At 52.7% G+C, this 10,187-nt stretch overlaps 2 protein-coding genes across 2 annotated transcripts; one reads left to right on the plus strand and one right to left on the minus strand.

Moving 5' to 3' along the window:
* The first annotated feature begins 2,307 nt into the window (after positions 1-2,307).
* LOC103654389 (probable glycosyltransferase 6) lies at positions 2,308-4,255 on the plus strand. Its single transcript, XM_008681232.4, has one exon. It carries the CDS (start codon positions 2,637-2,639, stop codon positions 4,011-4,013), a length of 1,377 nt encoding a protein of 458 aa, XP_008679454.1. The 5' UTR covers positions 2,308-2,636; the 3' UTR covers positions 4,014-4,255.
* Positions 4,256-8,116: 3,861 nt separating this feature from the next.
* LOC100286174 (glycosyltransferase 6) lies at positions 8,117-9,966 on the minus strand. Its single transcript, NM_001159062.2, has one exon. It carries the CDS (start codon positions 9,688-9,690, stop codon positions 8,251-8,253), a length of 1,440 nt encoding a protein of 479 aa, NP_001152534.2. The 5' UTR covers positions 9,691-9,966; the 3' UTR covers positions 8,117-8,250.
* Positions 9,967-10,187: the final 221 nt, after the last annotated feature.

Here is a 10,187-nt window from a genome sequence, read left to right on the forward strand (position 1 = left end):
AAATATCTAGGTAGTGTTTCTGGAAAGAATTTGAGGGGGATCACTGGAGAAATATTTGTAGGATATTTTGAGGAGGATTTTGGAGATAATATAGACCACTATATTTTATTTGCTGATATCAACTCGCAAACAAACATTTTGAAATGAAATTTGAAATTCATTTTGAATTTAGAGCGAGTTTAAGAAAATTCCAAGATTTGAATTTTTGGGATGCTACAATAAATAGGACCGTTCACAGCTTCAGGAGGAGAGAGACGCATGATAGGTGAACACTTGGTAGTTTTCTCCATCACTCGGTATTGGCACTTGCTTCAATTACTTACAGGGACTTGGGGTCTTCCCCTCTCCCGTTGTGCCTGTAACCCCTACCACGAGCACTTTGGTGCAATTAATATAAGCCTCATCCCGCCTCTGCTGGAATTAGGGTCTTTCATAGCCTGAGCCAGGATAAAGCGGTTGTGTCAACTCGCATCACCATCTGGGTCTAGGGCACACGACACTGTTTCATTGGTTGGTTAGATCCACGGATCCAAACACCGATAGATATTGTGTCCGAATTTGTTTATACATGACACTATCGTCATTTTTGGAGGCTAACACCATTAGTTTCATGCGAATAACCAGAACACATTGTACCCCTATCTAGAAAATAGACAGATTCTCTCTATGACACTGTTTCATGTGTGATGTTAGAAAAACATACTTGTTCCTTCTACAACATTTTCTATTTCTATTTATTATTTGAACATTAAAATTCATCCACATTATATTTATGTGGTTAAATTTTACAAATAATTTTGTTTTACTAATATGCATTATTTAAGTATTACAATACTTCCACATTTTACAGTTGTGGTTAAATTTTCCCCCCAAAAAAGATATTTGTAGGTTTGCATTAAAGTTTGTCCACAATATATAAATAAACAATAATAAAGTCTCAATATAAATTGGTTCAAACACTTCATTCGGTCCAAAGAATCTCTATGCATATAGCCAATACAAATGGTTCATAGTTGCATATATTAATGTTCACATACATATAGGTTCAACGTTACATTAGTCCATATCCATACATATCATAAGTTATTGGACAGAACCATAAGCTAGGTATCCTTTCGCATCCTGTGCTCAATGCAAAACTTGCTAGGTCGGTTTTGATTTCTTGTTTCTAGTGGTCATGGCAGTGCTGTCTAATGGCACCTTAAGATTGATTGTAATCGTTTCAGAAGTTTTTTTTTCATTTTTATTTTCCATCATGATATTTTTAGCTAATGAGACGTATTCACCATAATTAGTCTATCTTTCACCGTTTCACTTCATATTCACCGCCTCAAACTACTCTATTTGTTTAATAAAAAAGAGAGACATTAACTCGTCAAAGAAATTAGGGAGATGCCAATATTATTCACAAATAACCAAATATCACTATAAAAGTTACCATTAATAGTCTCCCTTCTTTATTACGGGTTGACTAGAAGGTACCGTACATAGGTGAAGCCGTGAGGCCCATATGTCTGCCTATAGTTGTTGGTAAAGATAGAACAAACCAGAGAGATGTGCTTGCCTTATCCCTACTAATATTAAGAATGGTGTGGACATCTCGTGCTATTATGGCTTCATCTCCGTGCTGATACACGCGCCCTCCGTCTCGGTGTCGTGTCATGTTGGTCCCACGCTCAGCACGCTCTCAGCTACTGCCCTATAGACACCAGCGCCTGGTGGCCATCTGGTGCTATTATAGCTTCATCCCGCGCTGACATACTGGGCCCGCCCCATGCACCCCCGCCTCGGCGTCGTACCCTGTTGGCCCCACGCTCAACATGATCTCAGCTACTGTCCGTATTTAGAAATAAACAATAATTATATAAAAAATAGTGCAAAGCGAGCATTTGAACGCACGCCCCCTACTTTAAAAATTTGGGACTAACCACCAAACTACACATACTTTAGTGTTTAAAAATAAACAATAATTATATTTAAATAAATATATCAATAACTATTTATATGATATATTTAAGTTCGGTAGCAAAATTACGGATAACTGGCTAGTAGTCTATATAAGTTGAAATTTTTAAGCAAACTAAAAATTTTTGCAACTTTGATGTGTGCATTTGCAAGCTCTAAATACAAAGTACCGTGGCCCCCTACCTCGGATCTCGCTTGATTTGACCAACCTCGAGAATTTATTGCTGGACTTCGTGTTAAATAGTAAAGGATAGTAGGATACTACTTACAAGCATTTTGTCGCTAGTGATGAGATGTCTCGACTCTCGAGTCTGGATCGCCATATACTGTGCTCTATACGCTTGCACGAGCCCCGAAAGGAAAAGAGAGAAAATAATGACTATAGCCTGCCGACGCTTTTTTTCTTCTTCTTTCTTTAAAAAACAGCCTGCGGATGCCTGGACCCTGGACTCCGTCGTGCTCGGCCTCGCGTTCGCGTGATCGCTCTCAGGCTCCCAGTCCCAGCCCAGGAGCAGCACTCTTGGCGTCTTGCTCTTTAATTTCCTCGTACGAGACTACAAACACGTCCGCAGTCCGCACACCAAGCGCGGCCTACTCCATGCATCACCGCACCACCGGCGACGAGCCGATCGAGGCGAGCTAGCCCCACGTCGCGCGAACGGTAACACGGAATGGTCGCCACGTCGGAGGCCGCTCCGCTCCGCGTCTCCGCTTCGGTGGGGAGCAAGCACCACGGCGGCGCAGGGACGCGGGGGCCAGCGACGCGCCGCCGCGCGCGCGACGTTGTCGTGTTCGCGGCCGGCGTCGCGGCGACCCTGCTCGCGCTTGTGGGCACGGCGTCGGTCCTCGACCCCGGCGGGCGCGGCGGCCTGGTCGCCTTGCGCGTCCCCGTCCCCGTTCCCGGCCCTGAGGACGGGCCGCGCACGTTCTACGACGACCCGGAGGTGTCGTACGCCGTGGCGGCGGGCCGGCGCCTCACCGGCTGGGACGCCAAACGCGCGGAGTGGCTGCGCTCGCGCGGGCTCGGCCGCCGGAGCGCGCCGGAGCGCGTGGTGATGGTGTCCGGGTCGCAGCCGGAGCCGTGCCCCGGCGGCGCGGGCGACCACCTCATGCTGCGGTTCCTCAAGAACAAGCTCGACTACTGCCGCCTGCACGGGATCGAGCTGCTCTACAACAGGGAGTTCCTGCACCCGGCCATGGGAGGCTACTGGGCCAAGATCCCCATCGTCCGCGCCGCCATGCTCGCCCACCCGGACGCGGAGTGGGTCTGGTGGGTGGACTCCGACGCCGTCTTCACCGACATGGACTTCTCCCTGCCCCTCGCCAAGTACGGCGGCCGCAACTTCGTCGTGTATGGCTGGCCCGACAAGTTCTTCGTGAGGAAGTCGTGGCTGGGGCTGAACGCCGGCGTGTTCCTCATCCGCAACTGCCAGTGGTCGCTCGACTTCATGGACGAGTGGGCGCGCATGGGCCCCGCGTACCCGGAGGACCACGCCCGGTGGGGGGAGGTGCTCAGAGCCACGCTCAGCGACAAGGACTCCGACGTGGCGTGCGACCAGTCCGCGCTCGTGTACCTGCTCCTCAACAACTGGGAGAGGCCGGGGAAGAAGACCTTCGTCGAGACGGAGTACTTCTTCCAGGGCTACTGGAAGGAGGTCGTGGACCGCCTCGATGGCGTCGCCGCGCGGTACGAGGCCGTCGAGCGGCGCTCGCCGGGGCTCCGGCGGCGGCACGCGGAGCAGGAGCACCTGCGCTACGCGGGGGCGCGAAACGCGGCCTTGAGGGGCGTCGTACCGGGGCCGGCCGGTGGCGGGGAGGTGGGGTGGCGGCGGCCGCTCATCACGCACTTCGTCGGCTGCCAGCCCTGCAGCGGCGGTCGGAACCCGATGTACTCGAGGGAGAGCTGCGACGACGGGATGCGCCACGCGCTGGGGTTCGCGGACGACCAGGTGCTCCGCGCGTACGGGTTCCGCCACGCCGCCCCGCTCAACGACAGCGTGCGGGGGCTGCCGTTCGATTACCCAGCTGCGCACGCGCGCAACGATTGATCGCAATTCATAATTCACAAGCGGCGAGATGAGAGCTGGAGATGTATATCGTACACGCCTACGCGGGTAAAGGAAATGGGCCAATTTGGGCCTCAATTGTATCGTGTTTATAGTTTCGAATAAGGGGACTGCTATTTAGCTGGCGCCTGTTTTTTTTTTTCCAAATTTAAATTCGTTTGCCACCAAACCAACTCTAAGATATGTAAGCAGAGGGTCATTCTAATTAGTTTTTAGTCCTGATCTATGACCGATTCTAATTAGTTTTAGTCCTGATCTATGGCTGATACATAGGTCGACTGACCCTCCCTTGACATGGTAAAAGCTTAACCCCTTGATAGCACTGTTGGCACCGATCCGGACGCACACTGGAACGGACCGCCTGGGTGCTATCTGTGGAAGCGAGGACGGTCCGCGGCACAAGGTCGTACGGTCCGTGACCTGGCGTAGGAGCATCTCCTCCTCTGCGTACGTCTGGACGATCCGCGATGGCGCAGAGGGTCTTCTTCTTCGCAGCAGACCTAGATCTCGCCTCTCGAGAGGGACCCCGTCGTGGAGGAGAAATCTTATGGTGTGTCTTTGCGTCGGCAGACCATCTAAGACGCATCTAGTCGACGTAGAGCCGTAGAGAGATGAAGATTTGAGGTAGAGGGAGGCTAAACTATGGCTAAACTAGAACTACTCCTAATGCATAAGGTAAAAACGAGAAGTAGACATGATTTGATCGATTGTGGGGGTTCAATCGGTCGTAGCCCTTCATCTATATAAAGGGGGAGATCTGGACTCATTACAAGTCATTTACCGAGTTAATCCCGCGGATTTAGCTAACAAATCCCGCAAGAAAACTCGTAACCCTAACTGATTCTGCGCACGCGCGGACCCCCGTCCAGCCTTAGGGTCGGACCGTCCATGTGGTCACTTTCTGTGCTCAACATATGCCCCCTGCCTTTTGGTGGAGGTTGACGAACCAAAAACATATGAACTAAGCATGATGCAAGTTACCGGCTTTTCAATCCAATATGGTGATCATTCAATAGAGCCCCAATGCATAAAGGTCGTTTCGGATTGTATCTTTCTCGGACATGACCATTTGATCAATGGATCAAAAGGAATAGAATGGAGGTGCCCTACCCTGAATAGACAAAGGGACTATGCATGTACCATGGGTTCATCGTCGTACCATTCCATATTTGAACAGGACAATATATCGACAATAAGTAGGCGAGTGGAAAGCATCCTGGCATCACGGGATGAATAGGGGATGCTTGTTGCATCGCCTTTTGGGTCGTTTTGTTCGGACATTTTGTTTTAGCGGGTGACCGGGGTTCCTTTATTGGTCGATCGCGTAGAACGGCCTTCTGGCCAGCATATTTGGCGAGCAATTGACCGAAAGTAGGGTCGACTTTTACCAGCTGACCATGTGTGTTATGTTTGCTTTGCCCTTGTGTATATTTTCTTGCTTTCTGTGGAGGCTGACGCCTATGGCCATGGACGGACTGTCCGGATGAGTCAACCGGACTATCCGCATGAGTACCAGATCGTCCGCGTGCAGGTGCCGGATAGTCCGCGATGCTTGAGTCAAGGAGTTTTGCTATGCTGCTCGGTTGAGCCTGCCCCCTGGTGCCTCTAGACTTGTTAGTCTTTTTTGTCTGGAGCTTTCCGAGCAATCTCTTCTTGTGATATATTTGACGTGCGAGGATCGCCAATGATGGTGTTTTTGTCTTTGCCTTTATCGGCCACTTCGGGCTGACCCAAGACCTTTTTACTTGTGGGTTCTATTGTATTGACAGGAAATGGTTGTGTGTCCACTTTTATCTCCTGAAAAGCAAACCAGCCCATGTTTATGGCCGATTGTATTTGTCGACGAAAAACATTACAATCATTAGTGGCACGGGAAAAAGAATTATGCCACTTACAATAAGCACATCTCTTTAATTCATACATAGGAGGATTAGTATGAGTTAATTTAATGTTGCCATTTTTAGTAGCTCGTCAAATATTCTATCGCATTTGGCAACATTAAAGGTAAATTTAATCTCTTCTTGTCGATTCTTTTGAACTAGTTGTAAAGAAGAACATACAGAAGATTTGGCCTTTGTTGGCCAAACAAACTTAGCGGTATATACATCTACAGATTCATCATCTGAACTATCACGCTCTACTAGATGTATAATACGGGCGACCGATTTTGATGTCTCTTTAAATCGGCTTCCACAGGCCAAAAGCTCGCCGATGTAGTTAAGCTATTGAGAAGAACTCGTTCCCATCTAATTTGTCTCTTAAGTAAGATAGCAACTATTAAAATCCAGTCATGCTAGCTATTTGTCTATGACATGGATCCGAAAGCATCGGTTTCTAGTATCCCGGAACCTTCGGATATAATGATTAACCATTCTTCGCGTCCCTGTCAGACTGAAGCTAAATCAGCTAGCCCTAATTCATATTCCTCGAAAAAGAAATGTTCATGAAATTTACTCTCTAAATCATTCCAGAAATTAAAAGAATTAGGAAACAAGGCGGCGTACCTAGCAAAAGCGGTACCAGTAAAGGATAAAGAAAATAAACGAACACGAAATGCTTCCTCATCGCCCAATTCACCTAGGTGTGCTAGGACTTGTTCTATCTTGAGTTTTAGACTCTTGCATGTACTTAAACTTTTAATGTCTTATTTGAGGTGTCCGATCACTCTAATTAATTGATAAATATATGTTTGTAGCTTATCAATTTTAAATATACTGTAATATCAAAATTAAGTTACAGCACCAACCGCTTGGTCGTGCCCTCCGGCTGGAACCAGTCAGATCAGATCCGTCTCGGTCGCTATCCACATGCAGTGAGATCCAGAGGCAAATGGAGACACCCCCTGCGTTCCTCCCCCCAAATACGCAAACATTAAACCACGTTCACGATCGATGCCGTGGTCTGCTGTGCTCTGCTCCTTGTTGCGACCTCGCCTCCGTCTTCACGCCACGCTCCGTGTCCGTGAAAGCCAGCCGACGACAGCCAACAGTCCAACACCACGAGTGACCCATCATCGCGCAATGCGGATCTCGTCTCGTACAGCAGCGGTCTGGCAAGGCAACAGTAGGAACGCCAGAGCTCATGCTCATCACCGATGGCGATAGGGACGCCGCCGACGCAGCGCGCGAGCCACATCGACGCCGACACGCGGACCCGCGGCAACCGCTCTCTTTCCCCTTCTTGCTCTAGAGACGAGACGAGACGAGAATAGGAGGAGTTCGTTCCTGATATCGCAGTAAACAAGACGAGCTTTGACCACGTCCCGAACGTGACAAGCTCTGACCTCGAACCTGACATGGCTACTTAAAAAAAGAACAGATCATAGTACTAGAATATCGGGGTTTTATGGTCTACGACATATTTAATAGGTCATATATCGTTAAGATCAATCATAAATACCATATATTATGTAGGCATTATGTTACTGTTTGATTAAAATAGATCAAACATAAATAAGCCTAGTGCAATGCGTAACAGCACATAGTTCGTCATGTTTGTTTTTAGCTTCTGGTCACAAAAAACTGCTGCAGAGTGCTAACCAAAAACAACATGGACATATAATTGGTTGAATCGTTGCGATAGTAGAATTCTATAAACTCTTTTAACTTTCTCCACACGTAATCTCCAGAATACTTAGATTCTCCTCTTCTCGTCACACCCAAATTCTCAAAAAAAGGTTATCTGAAAAAGCCGAGCCACACAAGCACATACTATATGCAAACGAAACTCGAGTTCTAGATCACCTCCTCTTTCTCTTCTCCATGGCTGCATACATCACCGGCGGCAGTGGCTCCTCTTTCTCGGATGTTTTGCTCTGGTGTCTGCAGAGGTGCATGCCAGCAGAGAGTTGTAACAGCGGGTCAAGAGGATCGCCGAGGAGCAAAGGTGGATGTCCTCTATATGGTGAGAAATAACCTTGGTGAGGGAGGCGAAGATAGAGATGACAAGTTGGGTTGATACATGACGACAACAACAGCGAGAGAGTGTAGGGAAAAGACAAGACACGCTGTACATTTCCTAAAAGTACCGACGAACACGAAGACCACACAGTGGTTTCACTGTTTCAGTCTTTGGACGAATATGGATGACACCCAAATCCAAAATGTATAGTACACACACTGTGACTTGACACATTGCATTGCATTCATGGTTTTGTCTCATTTAATTAACCTAGCCATAGCCAGTTGCCGAACCCACCGCCCACCGAAGCGGCCGCCCATCAGTGCGCGGCGGGGTAGTCGAACGGCAGCGGCGTGACGCTGTCGCTGAGCGGCGCGGCGTGTCGGAAGCCGTAGGAGCGGAGCACCTGATCGTCCGCGAACGCCAGCGCGCGGCGGATCCCCTCGGCGCACCGCCTCCGCGTGTACATCCGGTTGGGCGCGCCGCCGCAGGGCTGGCACCCCGTGAAGTGCGTCACGAAGGGGCGGCGCCAGCCCTTCTGCCCGCCGCCGTCCGGCCCGGGCACGCCTCCGCCGGTCCCTCGCTGCTGCCGCACCGCCTGACGCCGCGCCGCCGCGTACAGGAGGTGCTCCCGCTCCGCGTGGCGGCGGCGGAGCCCGGCCCGGCCCCCTGCGCGGCCGCGCTCCACGGCCTCGTACCGCGTGGCCACGCCGTCGAGCCTGTCCACGATCTCCGCCCAGTACCCCTGGAAGTAGTACCCGGACTCGAGGAACGTGGCGTTCGCCCACCGCTCCCGCTCCAGGTGCCTGGACAGGAGGTACACGAGCGCCGACTGGTCGTCCGACTCGTCGTTGGGTTTCCCCTCCAGCTCCTCGCGCAGCGTCTTCCCCCACCGCGCGTACTCCGGCGAGGCCGGGCCCATGCGCGCCCACGCGTCCATGAGGTCCAGCGACCACTGGCAGTTGCGGATGAGGAAGACGCCGGCGTTGAGCCCCACCCACGACCGCTCCTCGTACACCTCCCGCTCCCACCCGTACACCACCAGGCTGCTCTCGCGGTACCGCTCCAGCGGGAGGGAGAAGTCCATGTCCGTGAACACGGCGTCGGCGTCCACCCACCACACCCACTCGGCGTCCGGGTGCGCCAGCATCGCGGCGCGCACGCTGGGGATCTTGGCCCAGTACGCCACCATGGACGGCTCCAGCAGCGCGGTGTTGTACAGGAGCTCGATCCCGTGGAGGCGGCAGTAGTCCAGCTTGTTCTTGAGGAACCGCAGCAGCGCGTGGTCGCCCCCCGGCCCCTTGCATGGCTCCGGCTGCGACCCGGTCACCATCACCACCCGCCCCGCGACCGCCGCGCCGTCCAGGCCCCGTGTCCGCAGCCACGCCGCGCGCTTCGCGTCCCAGCCCGTGACGCGCCGCCCCCCGACGGCGTACGACAGCTCCCTGTCGTCGTAGAACGTGCGCGGGCCCTCGCCGACGGCCACGGCAGGGGAGGAAGAGATGGCGGCTTTGGCGTTGGCGTTGGCGGGCGACGACGACGACAGGGGGAGGGAGACGATGTTGGGCACGGGCGGCGGCGCGAGGACGGAGGCCGAGGAGAGGAGCACGAGAGCGGCCACCACGGCGCCCGCCGCGAACGCAAGCCCCTCGCGGACCCGCCCCGCCGGGAGCACCAGGTGGCCGTGCGGCCTGGGCGCGCCGCCGCCGCCGCCCCCGCCCCCTTTGACGCAGAACGGCACGGATTCCGACGCGGCCATCGCGAGGTTTGCGTGTGGATGTTGTGGCGGAAGGAACTCGGAACTCGGAAGTGTGCGGCAGAAGGCTAGAGGGAGAGCTCGGGTTTCTAGGCGGGGGAAAGGGTGCCAGCCAGAGGCCAAAGGCGGGTGGCGCGGCGCGGGGGACGGGGGTGGCTTTTTTGACGGGGAGAGACGGAGGCGAGTGAGCTGTGGGCAGAGTGTCGCGAGATGGGAGCGAAACGGGGGGCTCGTCTCGGCCAAAGCAGGCAGTGCGCGGCAGCAGCGGCCCAGTACTGCGGGAGAAAGCGCGGGCCGCGGATGGGATAGTGAGCGGTGATGGATGGGTCAAGCCGAAGCAGGCATGCCACTGTGTCAGCCACTCAGCCAGTGTCGGCCGTGGCCGGGCACATGTGAGCGCCGTGCCGCGCGTGGAAGGAGCGGGGACGCCGTGTGAGCTCGTGACGGTGCGGGCCGGATCCGGATGGGTTTTTCTGGGGTTTTAGGGCTAGTTTGGCATC

Source organism: Zea mays, chromosome 4 (genome assembly GCF_902167145.1).
Source record: "Zea mays cultivar B73 chromosome 4, Zm-B73-REFERENCE-NAM-5.0, whole genome shotgun sequence".
Taxonomy (NCBI): domain Eukaryota; kingdom Viridiplantae; phylum Streptophyta; class Magnoliopsida; order Poales; family Poaceae; genus Zea; species Zea mays.

What these genes read in the sequence shown, in the direction of transcription:
- LOC103654389 (XM_008681232.4), top strand. Translation starts at nt 2,637, where the DNA reads ATGGTCGCCACGTCGGAGGCCGCTCCGCTCCGCGTCTCCGCTTCGGTG.
- LOC100286174 (NM_001159062.2), bottom strand. Translation starts at nt 9,690, where the DNA reads ATGGCCGCGTCGGAATCCGTGCCGTTCTGCGTCAAAGGGGGCGGGGGC.